At 41.6% G+C, this 16,186-nt stretch overlaps 2 protein-coding genes and 1 long non-coding RNA gene across 5 annotated transcripts in view; 1 reads left to right on the forward strand and 2 right to left on the reverse strand.

Annotated features, from left to right (window-relative positions):
• Nucleotides 1-16,186, reverse strand: part of LOC148653566 (uncharacterized) — a 154,290-nt gene that overhangs the window by 80,736 nt on the left and 57,368 nt on the right. The window lies entirely within an intron of this gene.
• Nucleotides 2,903-11,548, reverse strand: ptgr2 (prostaglandin reductase 2). 2 transcript variants are annotated; one of them, XM_088648746.1, is made up of 11 exons: nucleotides 11,332-11,548; nucleotides 11,099-11,217; nucleotides 9,961-10,152; nucleotides 8,986-9,002; nucleotides 8,864-8,933; nucleotides 8,139-8,309; nucleotides 6,034-6,243; nucleotides 5,178-5,299; nucleotides 4,274-4,361; nucleotides 4,138-4,177; nucleotides 2,903-3,278 (listed from the first exon to the last, which is right to left on the reverse strand). In XM_088648746.1, the coding sequence occupies exons 1-11, from the start codon at nucleotides 11,363-11,365 to the stop codon at nucleotides 3,205-3,207; spliced, it is 1,137 nt and encodes a 378-aa protein (XP_088504872.1). In that variant the 5' UTR covers nucleotides 11,366-11,548; the 3' UTR covers nucleotides 2,903-3,204. The 2 variants fall into 2 exon arrangements, with proteins under 2 accessions (XP_088504872.1, XP_088504874.1); XM_088648748.1 differs by lacking the exons at nucleotides 8,864-8,933; nucleotides 8,986-9,002.
• The window catches only part of mideasb (mitotic deacetylase associated SANT domain protein b), a 41,130-nt gene continuing 38,126 nt past the window's right edge, over nucleotides 13,183-16,186 (forward strand). The window contains exon 1 of one of the 2 annotated variants that reach the window (XM_088648743.1): nucleotides 13,183-13,336. The gene's annotated coding sequence lies outside the window, so the exon portion shown is untranslated. Of the gene's footprint in view, nucleotides 13,342-16,186 lie in introns of both variants that reach the window. The other variant, XM_088648744.1, reaches the window with a different exon arrangement.

Below are 16,186 nucleotides of genomic sequence, written 5' to 3' on the forward strand. Positions count from 1 at the left end.
TTGCTGACTCATCCTCTAGTATACTGGATGTCAAAACCAGTAGCGTTAGTCAGTTCTCTGAGAAGGCACTTTTGGTTTTTTCTTCAAATGTTTTTTTTAAATAAAAAATATAAATTATTCATATTTGGATATATCTGACTATGCTGCAGATAGTAGAGAAAATGGCTTAGTAGCCTGGTCCAGTGACATAAAAAGAGAAACAGCACTGGAAAGAAATGTATCGGTGACTAGAGACAGGAACAGATCAGTGGGAATCTGGTAGTGTGAATAAGAGAAGAAATCATTTGAAATTGACAGAATTACTTAGATCTCGGTTTTTCCTGTAGTTTAGCTTCAATAGGCACTATTCAGTATTGATTAATAGACTACCTTCATACCTATAAAGCAGCATTTAAGGCACATTAGCCCAAGCCAACTGCTTGTATTGAGCAATTTTTAGACCCCACATGTTGCTGGTGAGTAATGCTGTTATGTCGTAGTCTGTCCTGCCTTAACTGTTCAAACATTTAAGATGCATCTGAAAAAATGCATTGCATTTCTTGTCACACACCTCACTTGTGTAAGTTAAAATATTGTAATGTACATTTCTTGTATGTATCTGTTGCTTAAATGCAAAACACATTCATACTAGAGGGTTTGCTTGTCAACCTCTCACCTACAATTTTCATCAGGTTCTCTGACAAAACACGGCCATATAATCCACCAGTACAATTCGAAAATCAGACGGCACCAAGTGATCTTTTTGACACATCAGATCAGCTAGTAATTGTGTTTTGTAACATGTAGATGTGCTTGTGGAAACACTTGTTAGGTCATTACTGTATGCTTGTGGAAATCACTACTCCTGCCTAGTGTGGCAAATGTTCGTTGTTGTGAACAAATTTAGCAAATTGATTTTACAGGGACTGAAAATCTTGCTGCTGTTATAAAATTGACAAAACAAATCAGCCTTCAGACACTTTTGAAGTCAAAATGGGTGACATATTCAGTTACAGGTGTCTAAATTGTGGTGTTATTGTGTACAGAAATTGAGAACTTATGCTTCTGCATAATGGTTGCACAATCCTGCAAAATGCATTATATGTGCAGAAATCTGAAGTATTTCCTGATCTTGAGTTGCATGAGCAAATGTGCAGGTAGCTGCATGCTTGTGCAATTCAGCCAGTTTCCTGTTCACGATTTACTGTAATTCTCGATACTACAACAAAGTTGAACACTTTCTCTTTGGCCTTGTAGCACGAGGATAGAGAAACTGCTTTACAAAAATTGCTAAAAATGAAGAACTCATTGATGCAAAGTCTAGTGTCTTTTAAGATACTGCAGTGATCTTTAATTAAGACTATGGGGGGAAAGCAGGCACTTTGCTTAAGTTGTCCCTCTGTTTTATGTTCACTGGCATTGTGACATAAAGATCTCTAGATTACTTACTCTCCAGCATCTTTCATACTTGGATGCTAATAACTCTATAATAACACTCAAGGAAATAAATTCTGTATGATACAGTTATTTACAGAAGGAACCTCTTTATTTCCATTAGCAATCCACTTGAAATGATAAGTATAGCAGACTCAATGTCATCTTCTACATTATGTTGTCAAGGTTTTTGATCAAACACATGTCAAACCCAAGTGAAGGAGTGAATATCCAATTTTATTGCATTGATAATAAATAGTTGTGTATGATATTTCTCCAAAACTAAGCAGACAAGATCAAGGTGGTATTCAAATAGCACTTTGTTCCTGACAACTCTGAAGTTTTCATTAATTTTTTTGTTAAGCCAATCTATATTTGATGGAATAATATATAAGATATTGTGAGGGATGTTAGTGATTATCTTAAGAATACTAAACTTGCAGTGCAATCTTGATTTTAAACATTTACTGTGATGTGTAGTTACTTGGTTTTAATGTATATTACAATTATGGGTAAACAAAGCACAGCCATTGGCATAATCACAGGGTTTGACTGTGAACAGAGTGCAGAGATGTTCACTTATAAGAAGGTAGGAAAACAAAATCATCACTACTTACAATCTGGTTACAATCCCAGTTTGTAACTGCCTTTAATAAACTGCCTGAGAATGCCCAAAAAAACAAAACAGGGCGCTTGCACACTGCCAACTAGAGAGAACAGTAAATCAGCCTTCAGTAATGAGCATGGTGGACCCTGAACCCTGTTTTTCTAGTGCCTCACTTGTAGCCTGCCATAATCCTGTCACAAGCACTAATGCTCATGGACCATTCACCTCATTCTGAACCACAGTTGTCAAGACACCACAGGACGTTGGCTATGAAGAACACATGCTGCTGTGTTCCTGGTTTAAAGCTGAGGATAGTGGTCATCTCCATGAACAGCACAATCATGTAACACATGATTCACAGTAAAAAAGCAGTAAAATAGCTGATAACTCACAATGGAATCGTATGACGTGATGCTGCACTAAAGCCCGGAGGTGAATACAGGAATTATATTTCTGCCAATGTGTTTTTGAACATAGGTATGATATTAATAAATCCTCTGTGCATTTTTAAATTGTGAGATCGAGTGCTGTGATTGTAATTTCAATTAAATTTTTATTTTGAAATGTATTCTGCTTTTTGTGTCAAATCTGAATGCCCTTTGCTTTGCGGTTGTTGTGATAGCAGCTAGTCCCAAGTGCAGCTTCTGTCACTGTCAGGACTGAGGAATTGAAGGTGGAAGTCGAAAGGCTGGTCACCAACCAGTTTCGTATTGTTTTTAGAAACTAATGCTGAAACTAAACTGGGTGGAAAATATTGCTGAACATTCAAAAACAAATAACACCAGGTGTTTGTACTGTTAACTTGTTTGCATAGTTGTTCAAATGAACTTTTTTGTATTTTAGAATAGAAAATGAATACCCTAATAATCACAGCAGTTCACATTATTACCAGAATAGACCATTTTATTACATTTTAAAGTATGTTTAAACATTTCATTTTTAGACAATGTTGCATACAAATATGATGACGGACAGACAAAATTATAGCCATCCAAAAATGTACTCAACACAATTTTGGGGGAAGGGTGTTAATGACAGTGATTGGTAGTATGGTGAAACATTGCGTTCTTTCACGGTCTTTGAGAAGACAAATACCCAAACCACTGTTCATAAGTCTCCCCTTCTCTCATACCCCACTGGTCATAAGGCACTGTTCTGGGCATTTCAGGCTGCTCGGATGCGTCTCATCCTAGGGACACTGATATCTGCACTATCTGCTTACCAATGTTCCCTCCTTCCATCATGGAGCAAAATGTCTCTACAGAGAAAGCAAAAATGGTGCCATTATTCACATTGTCTACTTCACCCTCAGTTAATGGTAATACCCTTTCTTTACACAGAACAATGATTCAAGCAGTTCACTCATTAGAACAGTTCCAAATGAGAGGAGGCCATTTTGCGGATCTTGCCCATGTTCAAGTAAGTAGCTAATTGATCTAAGGCTGTCATTCAACCATTTCTTGAGGGAAGTAATGGTATCGCTTTAACAACATGGGTGGGTAGCTTGTTCCACACTCCCACAACCCTTTGGGCAAAGTTGTGCCTCCTGTCCTAATCAGAGGTTGTCATCCAGCTTTTTCTTGAAAGAAGTCTAATCTAATGCTAACAGCTGAGTAGCATGTTCCATATCAATTAGATAAGTTAATTGATTAAGTAAGGAATGGTCAACTATAATCCCTCACCAGCTTCAGTGCTCAAAAGACAATTGTCCCAAGTGTTTAGGAAGTGATGATTCAAAGGTGACCCTTTAAACTTACTGCTTAGTGTCCCTCTGGGGCCTCATGCCTACCTTAGATGTTTACGTTTTTTATATTGAGTGGTTATTATCTACCTGTGAAGCAAAGACTGCAGCGCTGCTTTTTGAAGTGGAATACTCCATATATTTAAAAACACATTAAAACTACCAAAGATGACCCAACCCTGCTCCGGTCTTTTAATTACTTATTAATTCCAACTACTTCCCAATTGAAAGACCTGGCTTCTCTCTGGGCCTCCACAGGCACGTGAAATATATTGATATCCCACAACTACACTCCCTGAACACTGTAGCTGAACTGGTAGCTCTGTAGACCAGATGTTTTCAAGGACACGTCAAGCTATTAGTTGACAATTCTTACCTCCCATGGTCTCAATCCCCTGTACAACAGTCTCCAAGGCCTGTGAGACAAACAAATCCACAGTATATTTCAAGGGAAAGGTACTGATTCCACATTGATGGTTGAAATGGATAAGGTTTTAAAACATCTTTCTTACTTTCAATTTCCCAGTTTTTATCCACTGGCTCAGCTGCATAAGGCCTTCTTCGTATTTCTCCACATAGCTCAGCACAGTAAACCGCTCCCTGCAGAAAGGACACATTTTTGTGAAGGTCAGGCAGCCCCTGTGCACTACTGTTCGGTTTTCAGAACCGAATGACATAAACGTCACCATTTCTTCTCTTTCCACTAGCTAAGGGCCCCAGTTACAGTCCTAGAGACCAATGTCTACGATTCAGGAAGCACTTTAAAATAATACATTCTAGAGTGTTTTACATTGCAATTAAAACGCTCTCATGCTCTGGGAACTTTTCATAGGTGACCACCTCGCAACAGATATTTATACTTGACATTTTTAATAACTTGGAAAGAGAAAGAAAACTCTGGACTCTGTTACTGGACCCACAGCCAAGGCCTGGGCTACACCCTTCAGACCTCCTGTCAGTAGCTGATTGTAAAGGTGGTACTTGATCACAGCTTTCTGCATAGGACTTCTTTGCAACCCCGAACTGATGCAAAGAAGTTAGAAAACGGATGGATGGACATCAAAGATTGTCAGATTACCTATTGTGCTCCCTAGGACAGGGGGTCAGTGCATGAGTGTTGTAATGTGGATCCCTACTTGAAACATCTCAGCTCACCTTTTTTATTTACTCTTGTTATCTGCAAATTCCAAACTTACCAACCCAGCACAAGCCCTGCTGAAGAAATCACTGAAGAAGTCATATTGAATTGGCTTCTCTTTGTTTCAGTGTCACACAAAACATCAGTGAGTTTGCGTGTAGAATAATATGCAAAGTCTGAGGTCAAATAAATATGGTTCATTAAAGAAAGGAAGAGGAGGATGAGAAATGAAGAGGGTACGAGGATGGTAAGAAATGCCCAGCACTGGGAGGAGGTACCTGATGATATTCTTCCTGAACAGCAGCTCCTGGGTAGAGGCAGTCAGGGGAGGGGGGTAAGGGACATCCTTGTTGTATTGGGAGATCTGACCACAAAGGATCACATGGCTGTCTTCATTCATCTGCAACGGCAAGACATTCACACGTCTCGCGTCAGAGCCTCGTTGCCCTCTTCACAACAACACAGCACAGGGCAAAAACATCATGTCTTTACTCAAAAGTTGAGAATGGTGTACAAGGTAGGCAGACACTTAACTTTAAACAGAAGTGAACATTTCTACTGCAATGCAAAAAACCTTACATTTAATTTAATTAGACGTGGGAAAAAAAGAAGAATTCCTTTCCTGCATTGCCAATTAGTAGTTCCTTCTTACAGAGTGCTGATTAATGAGGAACAATGCTCGCAGCTGTTCATCACCTCAATGTCATCAAACCTTCTCCCCGAACACAAACCACTCTGCCTGTAGCTTGCATCTTTGTGAAAACATTTACCTGTAACATCAGTAGGAAACCTTATCTTTGCACTGGTCCAGAGACTGGCTGTACTGTCACAGTGGAATCACGCCTGCATTTGTGGTTGGAACAGCATTTTCAAACAAAAAACAAAATCATGACATAGCAATTACTGTATATTTTAGGGGAGTCAAGCCATGTAATTATCTGAATACCTTGTAGCCCTTGTCAGTTTGTGAAATCCAGATTGCTTTTAGCTTGTTGAGCTTTATTTTTCTGGAAATGTAATATTAAAGTGTGATCCACTGGTCTAAACAAGGCGACTGCTGGCAAACTCATTTTAGAATAACAACTTTTCTTGATCATTTGGCTTTAAAATCCAAAGAGGGATATGGTGTTTTACCTGGGCGATCACGGTGTCACTGATGGGTCCACCCACGTTGTCAAAGTAAATGTCCACTCCCTCGGGACAGCACTCCCTCAGCCGGCTGGCCACATCCTCGCGCTTGTAGTTGATAGCGGAGGTGAAGCCCAGCTCGGACACCAGGATGCGACACTTCTCGTCAGAGCCACAGACTCCTACGACTCTGGAACAGCCATCCAGCCTGCCAATCTAGGACACCAGGACAGACGGCAGGGCCTGAGGGATGGTATATAGCCCAGCTCCCATCTGTTACTCACTACAGCCCACACCGAGTCAGCACTCAAAAACAGGAAACCACATTAATAAACAAGTGGTTTAGAACAACTCCCGTTGTGTCTAAATAACTGTTAGAATTTTGATTGTGCAGGTTCCAAGTTGCTTAACCAATAAAGATTTTTGCTCCAAATGCTGGTATTTTCCCTATGAGCTATACTTGATCATACCCAAAGGGCAGAGAAGTCTGCCTAGTGGGATAGACACTGTAACCTGTTTCTTGTCACTAGCCCACTGTGACTAGGATTTCTTAAGGGACAGTTTACAAATGATGGTGAAACAGTGCCTCTCTCTGGCAGCTTGCCAGGGCACACACTGTTCCTCCAATCAGTGCTAACGCTCCTATAAGTCACTGTGGAGGGGTCAGCACATCAGATGAGTGAGCTTTTCAGAGGAGCATGTCTGACTTCGCTCATTCTCGGGTGTGTGTACAGTGTCACTGATAGCAGCACCTTTTGTTGATAAAGAAAGCCAGGTTCGTTACTGAAATGTCCAGTTAAGCAAACGGAACTTCCAAACTGTGCAGGTATACAATAAAAAAGTAGTTCAAGTAGATAGTTGTGTCAGCATCTGTAGGCTGCAAAGGAACAAGTGAAGGTTTATTCCCTGCTGAAAAGAGCTCACACCCGAAGAAGGCTCCACAGCCAAAATGTTTCCTTTCTTCTCTTTTCAGCATGGAATAAACCGTTACTTGTTCCTTTACAATAAAAAGGTTATTGATTCCAAATTTAAAGACATGAAGTTGATAAGCCCGACGGTATGTGCTGGCTCTGTGTTGCAGATGTACAACTCTCAGCTGTAGGACAGCATGTTTTCCAATTTTGATGTCAGACATTTGGAAACTTATGTTGAGAGATCACAGCAGCACAAAAAAATGTTTCTTCAGGTGAGAAGCCCAGTTTTGATGTTGCTCATTTGGTTCTTAATACAAGGCTTCCCGAGGCATGATAGCAGTCCGAATGTTTCCTGCTGTCTAACAGCTAATGTCTGGAGTATTCGTGCATTTTGGACTGGGCATGCATTTTCTTAGATGGAGTCATTGCCATACAGTTTGGAAAGTGATCTTGTTGTTCTTGTCTAACTCCTTTGAGAGTGAAGTCAGTGTAAATCAATTTCAAAAATACTATCCAAGCTTTTCTCAAACTGCCAAAAACCTGGCCACACATCATCCCCAGAATCCCCACCTGGCATGATGGGAGATCTCACAGCAGCAGGTGTGTGCCTAAAGGACATTGTGTTGCATGAGCCTACCCTCACAAGAAGGACACAGCTTTTATTTCTAATGCTCTGTCACTAAGCTGCAGCACCACTGTGAAGTACTACACACAAAAACTACAGGGCTTCTTTAATTCTGTGTCCCCCAAAACATGTCATGTGATCCATGTAGTGGCCACTTGTAACTCATTCACATGTTGCCAGGTTTTCTAATAATGCATACTGTCATCAGAAATGCCTCACGTGAGACGTTTTGTAAGACAGTTATCGTAAAGTGTGAAAGAGGTAATGAGACTGGAAACACTTGGTCCCTGCAATTTTCAATGTTCCCTTATTTCCAGGGCAAGTCATTAAACCAGTGTCAGGCTCCAGCAGGCACCAGGCAGGACAGAAAACGCCAAATTCCAATTTGTAAGATGGAGAAAATAAGACCTGTATTCTGGCCTTGGGGTGGCCTTCATCCAGCAGTGGGTTAAAAGGGCAGTGGTTGCTGATGATGACAGGCACGTACAGTTTCAGTCCGTAGGAGGCCTCTGAGTGCTGCCCAGAGTGACAGTAAACTCTGGCCTAAATCCAACTCCAGGCGGGCTGTGTACCTGTCCAGCCAGAGAGCCGCACGCTCCAGCTGCTCCGCTGATCACCATGGTCTGACCAGCACCGGCGGTCACATGACCCTTCTCCCTCACCCCCAGCAAAGCTGTGAGTCCGGGCATGCCCACAGCGCCCAGGAAGTAGGACAGGTGGCCGTCGACCAGCTGAGGGTCCAGCTAGCGTGTGAGAGAGAGAGAGAGATACTGTATCAGCAGCACAATCACACAAGTAAATCTCCCAAGCGTAATGGACCCTGAAAATAAAGACACCAGAAACCAAGCGCTGTTTTGCTTCACACTTTGCAACGCAAGAACACTGAAGCTCCAGAAATAGATGCATACACGCAAGAATCGTTTTCTAAAATAAAAAATGTAACTAGTTTTTAAAGTTTTGGTGCGTCTTATGGCCCAGCTGCAGCAAAGCAGAAATAAGCACCACAAGCACGTTACTGTGCCTGGAGAATAAGACATGAGAGCTACAAGGACCTCAGTCTTTCCCCATTAGGATCAGAATGTCTCGAATCCAGACACTTGTGAAAAGCTAACAGTGAAAACTCTCTACACACTACTTTTATGCATCTTAAGAACGGCACACTAAAAGAAAGAACATGTCCAAGAAACCGTACACGCTGGAAAACTAGAGATGATTAATGTTACCTCAAGCCTTAATTTAAATTTTCAAACTGAACTGCACACACATTCATTTACATATGCGAGTCTGTGAGCAGTACCTGAAAAAGCAAAAAGAACCAATCTTTAGGCCATTGAAATCCAGGGACCATTTTATTTAGGAGGGCTTTTAAATATAAGAAGACAGTAGGTACGACAACACACTAACATTGTATTTACAGTCAAAAGTGAAACACAGTCCTGTGAACACAAATGGAAACAAAGGGGAAACGCAACTGAAACTAAATACAAGTACATGAGGCTCTTTCACTGCACAAAGGGTTGTGGGAGTATGGAACAAGCTACTCAGCCATGTTACTAAAGCCAATATCCTGGTTTCTTTCACAAAAAGGTTTATGAGTTCCTCAGATCAATTTGCTACTACTAACAGGCTAGACGGATCGAAGAATACAAACGAGAGGAGGCCTTTTCTTGGGTTTTCGGTGTTTAATCGGTTTATCAAATTGTATTTCACTAGGAATAACAACACCCAAGTATTAACTGTATTCAAAGCCTTAATGAGTGCTTTAATCACAATAGAATTTGGCTTAACTTGCTTGGCTGAGTACTATAATGCATACGGCCTCCATTGCTTGCGAGAGCTGGCTTACCAGAGCAGTGACGTCACCGCCCTTCCCTGTGGATAGCAGGGACCGCAGCCGCCGGGCCGACGGGAGATTTCCCTTTGGCTCAAGTGGCTGGGTCCCTGTTGAGCGACACCGGTGGTCCGGGTTTGAGTCCCCAACGGTGGGGGGCTGACCTGATGCGGCAGCGGCGAGGGCGCCCACGTGAACCCCATAGCGTTACAGTACTAACCTCCTGACCATAGAAAGAGGCTGGGACAGCCCCGTACAGACTGAGGAGTGACCAATGGGCAGCTGCAGAGGTGTGGAAATGGGGTGGAGGGATGCAAAAGACGTATGAGACAGAATGGGATTACGCAGAGTATTATGTTGTAAGTGGAGAAATGACAGCAGGAGGACGTAACATGCTGGAATTCATAGAAGAATCAAGTCATATCTTTGACAATAGATTTCTGCCAAAAGACTGCTGGCCTTTTTATTTGAAATACATTATAAAAGTAACACGTTAAAACGTGCGCTAACTAAATACAGTGTTGAGGAACTGCGCCTCTCACAGCGGGCAGAGCTCGATTTACCTTCTGCAGCCCTGCGCCATCCACCACGTCCTCGGTCTGCCAGCGCCAGTTAAATGAAGTCACGGTGTCTCCTTTCGAGAGCGCAGCGTGCTTGCTGTCCTCCACCACGCCCACACCCCCGCCGTCCACGCACTCCGACAGCTGCCACGGCAACAGATAGTCCGTGCCCGTGTCCTCGTTCATTCGGCAGCGCTGCAAGACACACGCAGACGCCGTTTTCCCATCTCTTACTCCTGGACTGTCGTTGTTTAATACGCGTCCCATCCCGGAGAAGCTCTTCCCGGGAGGCCCCACGCCTGGATCACAAGGCGAACGAATTAGCCTGCGAGTGCACAATTCTTACAGCTCTGAAGTGCTCCTCGGTAACGTTCAGATGACAACCAAAACACACTGCAACCTCAACAGCAGTATTGCATTCTAATAAAACTGAATTCCTCATAACCTGAAAGAAACGACTCAGTAATATAATGTATAAAATATGAAAGCATACAGCCTTCTTCATAATTTCTTACCTCTGGAAAACATTTTCTGCCAAACTTGGTATTTGCATGAACAGGGAATCTGATTTACTCTTCCTAATAACATTATACGTTACCTTAATAGCTGCACATGAATGTCCTTTGAGATTTTTTCTGTGCTTTGGGAGAGGACAGACAACTTTCATACGATGTCAGTGTACTTTTAGGATTATGATGAAGGCTGAGGTTCGGGCCTTGTGCTCGGGGTTAGGAATAGGGTTTGGAAAGGGCTGGAATGCCACAGTATAGGCTATAGTCACTGCCGAACAGAAACACAACACAATCACAGAAAGAACTACAAGAGGGGTTTACATCATATACATATGGTTTATAAATATAAAACTGATTTAAATTTCTTGTTTATTCATTTTTATATTTTATCAGGACTTTTAAAAAGAAAAAAAGTGTGTATTGTGGTCATTCCAATCTGCGAATATATACTTCTGCAATTTAAGAAGAAGAATTTGAGTCTCATTGTTACTTATAACATTTAACAATGTCCTAAATAGGCGGCCCTGTGCGTTTTGTTAAACGGTAATGTTCCGGGGTGAAGGCGTGTTGCAGCTTGTAAATGTTGACACTCGCAGTGCCGCAGCAAGCAGCGTGGGGCGCCCACTCACCATGTACGGATCCACCGAAAGGAACAGGGTTCTTACGCGGACTTGTCCCGGCTTTAGATCTGAGGGCAGGTCGCCCTCTTCCACTCGGAAATTTCCTGGAACGGGCTGTCCATTGTTTCCTTAAATACATTAAAAAACATGTGATTTTATCAAATTTTAAAAATGCATTTCAGGTTTAGTGTTCAATCTAGTGCACAGTGACCGACACCAAAGCTTTACCGTCAACAACCTACCCGGTCGTGAATTCAAGACCACTTTTCGTATCATGTTAGTGTTAACTTTTAGTCCAATAAATCGAGCATGCGTTAAATATATCAGGAAGACCACGATCACCGTGACTCCTGAGAAAACCGGAATTGCCCTTTTCTGTTGCGGTGAATTTCATCGAGGTTAATCGAGCACTGTCAATGTCTGAAGCAAGCACTTTACGCCTCTCTGTATCGAGGTTGTTTAAAAGCAAGCGAGCGCCCCCTGGGGGGTTCGGTGCATATTGTGTACGGGGATTCAACGTGTACGTGAAAGTTCCAACTATGGAAATAAATCCTGGCTATATCAAAACCAAACCACACATGCATGACTACTTTTCGATTTAATTTCTGATCTTACTGTTGGGAGGAAAACGATCTAATCGTCTACTTGTTCTGTTTGCATAAGACATTTCAATAGAGATGCACATAACAGTAAATATAAAAATATTGAATATACAATTTTGTGCCTAATAAAATTGCATTGACATAGTGGTTAGGACTGCCACATTACAGCTTTTGTGTCCTGGAATCCAATCCATTCTTCACCGTCGTGCCTTAACACTGTTTACGCGTTTTTCTTGAGGTAGGTTGGAGTATGCTTGATTTTTTGCTTAAGGTAGTTTGGAGTTTGCATGTTTATTTCTCCGGCTAGTGTGGTGTTTGCGCGTTTGGATTATTTTCCTCGATTTACCTTCGAGATATTTAGGTAGTGTGTTTACATGTTTGCATGTTTTTCTCCAGGTAATGCGAATGTTTCATGTTTGTTTCTCCAGGTAGTGTAGAGTTTTCATGTTTGTTTTTTTTCAGGTATTCTGGAGTTAGCACGTTTGCATGTTGTTCTCCAGGTAGTGTGAATTTTTCATTTTTTTCTTAAGGTAGTGTGGAGTTTACATGCTTTTTTCGGGGTGTATGGAGTTCGCGTCTTTGCATGTTTTTGCTCCAGGTACTCCAGTTTTCTTCCACTTCCCAAAGTCTGTTTCACCTTTTCGTTAACGGCTAAATAACAGAATATCGGCGTGAATTAATCTTTAATAAGAACATGAGGATGTGTAGACCTCCGTGATCGAAAACAATAAGCGTGTCGGATACATACAAATCAATCAATCCGTATGGTGAATGCCAATTCCAACAAAACTAAAAGCCGTGATGAAATCAGAAAGGAAGCTGAATGTAAAATATATTTTCCAAGATTTCATACCAGAAGCAATCCGTCTGAGGGATAGGCATTCACGCCTTATAAAAGGGTCACACCTGTTTCTTATCTTTTTTTTCCAACTCGTGGAACTTGTGTTGAGCCAGTTCAAAAGGCGGTGAATGACAAGTGTGTGTGTGATAGCCAACACTGCCTTTCAACAAAAGCCAGCTTCACTTCAGAGTGACCTTGAATCCGTTATAACCCCCCTGCTGTAACTCCCCTGTGTGCTCAGGAAACCCCCCTGGTCCCTTGAGACAGATTGATTACCTGTCATCAGTTTAAATTGGAAATCCCCGAAGTTCCCGATTCTTTTCGATTTCTACCTCTCGGGGGGTAAGCTTGGACTCCTGGCAAATTTTGACACTATCTAGATCTGAAATGTTCAATCCGCAAACTTATTATGGGGCACAAGCTATCATGATCTCAGGACGAAAAAACCCTATTAAACTAATTTTAAATATCCTGTATTTACACTGAGTGAAATCTTTTGCTTAGGCACACTCGTCGAGCCCCCTTTTAAACTTTTGTGTACACTGGTTTACATTTCCTTCCTGCGCTATAAGTGAATAATAATGTTAAGACTCAAAGCAGCACAATGCCCCAATAACACCATTTGAAAGCGCTGGGTTGTGACGTCACAGGAGTGGTTACAGTGTGCAACATTCACACACTGGAAGCATTACCAGCGCAGCACAGTAGGAAGTGACGACTTCGAAGGGAAAAAAAGTTTTTGTTTGTAGGAAAAAAAAAGTCTCACTGGAGTGAAGTTTACGTCGCCCGATGCAGAAACTTAAGGTAAGGTATGTACGTTTCTAACACAGCGATTTTATTTTTTTTCCACGTTTGCACACGTAGTAGATTGTGAATGTCGAATGCCGATGGTCGCGGTGTAGTTTCGGCGTTTTTGAGTTTTGTTTTTTTGACATTTGCTCGGTCGTGGAGGGAGTTGGGGGAGCAATTAAAACGCACTGCGTAATTGACAACAACAGCTGATTTGTTTGCAAAATGCAGCGGCCGAAGAAAGAATCTGAGATTAAATGTAATGCTTAACTCCCAGCACCAAAGCACCACGCTTGTGGGTCCGGTACGGTCCCGTGACGATTCAAATCTCTGCAGCAGCCTCTGAAGGAAAAGGGACTGTAGCAGTTTTCTTCTGAGCCAAGGGTGGAGGTTATAGTCACGAAAAGTTTCTGCCGGTCTCGAGTTTGCGTGACAGAAAGCCGTGCTGTCCGTCATTGCTAAACCATTTTCAAGCCCCGCTAGTACAGAGGTCTTGCTGCACTAACACATGAAACTGCTGACTAGACCACCATTTCATCATTTAACTCTCGCCCTAAACTCCGTCGGTTTTCGGGGAGAATCCAGTCCCCCAGAATCCGTTGCTGCTGCGAAGTCCTGCCACTTCTGCTGTTTCGAACTGAAGTAATGGCGCTTTTTTTTCTTCTCTCGCCCTCAATTAGTTTCACTTCTCTCGATACCAGTGCTGCGAGCTAAAGGTGTTAGTGCAGAACATGCACCGCCGTGCAGCTGAAAAAGATCAACGTAAATTTTTAGATGGTATCTTCAAAATCTGCTAGGCTTACAATGCTGTGATATTTACAATCCAGGCGGCGACAGACGCGGCACTGAAAACTGATGCGAGCCTTCTGACTGGATCTGATTTACAAATTACATTACACTGCTTTACGACACTTTGGAATAGAAGTTAAGAAATACTGTACATGTACACTGCTTTGCAGCCTAGAAATGTCCTCCCGACGCCAGGCAGCAGTGCACAAAAATGACACTTTAATTTTCATGGTCTTTTTTTCTCAGATTTTGCGATGTTAAAGCAATTTAATCTGATTAAAATACAGTGGCTTTGTGAGTCCTTATGAACGCCTTAGGAAACTTAATCGCAGTAATAAAATAAAAGCTACTCTTAAAGAGAACAATGCCAATCGCCATATTTAAATTTCAGACTTTTTACAACGTTAAACGTTGGTACTTCTCCATAATCACGGCATTTGAAGGATTATAACTTTATTTAAAGGATATGAGTGTAAAGTGCTCGGAAGCAGGTACTGTATCCAATTTCTACTGTGTAGAAGGGTACATGGAATTATGAACTTAAATTTACATGTTGGAAATAACCTGTAATCCACATTTGAGGGGTACTTCTCTGCCTCTTTCATTTTCTGTGGTGAAGAAACGAGAAAGTTGTAATATTCAGACTCATTATTGTATTCAGCAATGCAAAAACATAAGCTAGCAGATATCGAATAGGGTTTGAGAAACGGATATCCTTTTGCTGTGTCCTTGGATATAATTTGAAGGCTTTGCTTTTGATGCATGAAGGTAAATTTGCTAAACCACTAGAAAAACACTTTCCTTATTTCTCTGAGCAGTCTATGACATCCTAACCACTTTTCAGAACTTTAAACCACTGCCTTCCTCATAGTCAGTAAGAGTATAAAAACTGTGCTCCACGAACACAACCTGTCACATTCACCTTCATTGCAAACTACTTGGTTTCGGTAGTGAGTGTTGCTGTCAAAGTTGGCACAGATCTGCTTAAGTGGACAAGCATGCAGTCTTTCACAATTAGTCACTTGTCTGCATTTCTGACTACCCCACAAACACAATTATCAGGGCTTACACACTTGGGATGTCAGGTAGTTTTCCTTTACTCATTTATTTTTGGGGATTGAACTTTTTAATACACTTTCACAGTCGGATGGGTTCGGGTAAACTTGATTCACTCAGACAATTAAAATACCCAGCTATAAAAGTTAATGATTGCATTCTTTTCTTCCAAGCAGAAAAAAATCTAGATTGGGGCAGCCCTGATTGCATAAAACATTTTAAGGAAGTTGAATATAGAGTTGGTATCCCTCAAAGCAGATAAATGACTCTAATGTGTTCTACTGCTCTGTGCAAATCTATTTAAACACAAACTCACACTGAAAGGGCAAAACCAAGGGGGAAAATAACTAACTGTACTTTATATAGCTCTCCGGTGGTCTTCAAATGCTGTAATCGAGCTGGTTAGGTAAATCACCCATCAGGTAAGCAACAGGCACAAGGCAGGATACATCCTGGAGGGGAAGCCAGTTCATTACAGGGCACGCACGCACGCAGAGATACACATCAGAGTCAATTGTTCCAGAAGCGAATTCACCTGCCAGTATGTCTTTGGACTGTGGGAGGAAACTGGAGCACCCTGGGGAGCACAGAGAGAACATTCTAACAACAGATTCAAACCCAGGTGCACAGTGCACTGGGAAGCAATGCTAACCACTGCTCCACTGTGCTGCCCCTCTCTGTAAATCATCAATAGCTTAAACACAGAGAAGGGTGAAAATAGTTCAGACAGCTTCTCTGGTCCTTAAACTGTACTGATTATAGCAAACCTGCTAGATTATGGTCATCAGAGGTCAGAGTTCACAGGTTGGTGTATATTTTCTATTGCTGAAAAATATTGCAGGCCATTGTAGGATAAATGTACAGTAATGAGCTACAATGCTATTTTAATAGCTGGGTATATCTATGTAGGATATACAACGCCTATAATTCACGTGCAATATAGCAATGTGTTTTATGACTTACATTTGTCAGTGTAGATTGAATAATTTGAGTGTAAATTATAATGTGAAAAAAACCTAA

The sequence above is a fragment of the Lepisosteus platostomus genome, chromosome 10 (assembly GCF_059453375.1).
Source record: "Lepisosteus platostomus isolate fLepPlt1 chromosome 10, fLepPlt1.hap1, whole genome shotgun sequence".
Taxonomy (NCBI): domain Eukaryota; kingdom Metazoa; phylum Chordata; class Actinopteri; order Semionotiformes; family Lepisosteidae; genus Lepisosteus; species Lepisosteus platostomus.

Bases quoted from the DNA above. Each gene is read 5' to 3' on its own strand.
- ptgr2 (XM_088648746.1), bottom strand. From the start codon at position 11,365: ATGATACGAAAAGTGGTCTTGAATTCACGACCGG. The intron at 4,362-5,177 runs GTACCTCCTCCC...TCCTTTCTGCAG, and splicing joins TTCAGGAAGAATATCATCAG to GGAGCGGTTTACTGTGCTGA. The intron at 3,279-4,137 runs GTAAGAATTGTC...CTTTCTCTGTAG, and splicing joins GGGGATTGAGACCATGGGAG to AGACATTTTGCTCCATGATG.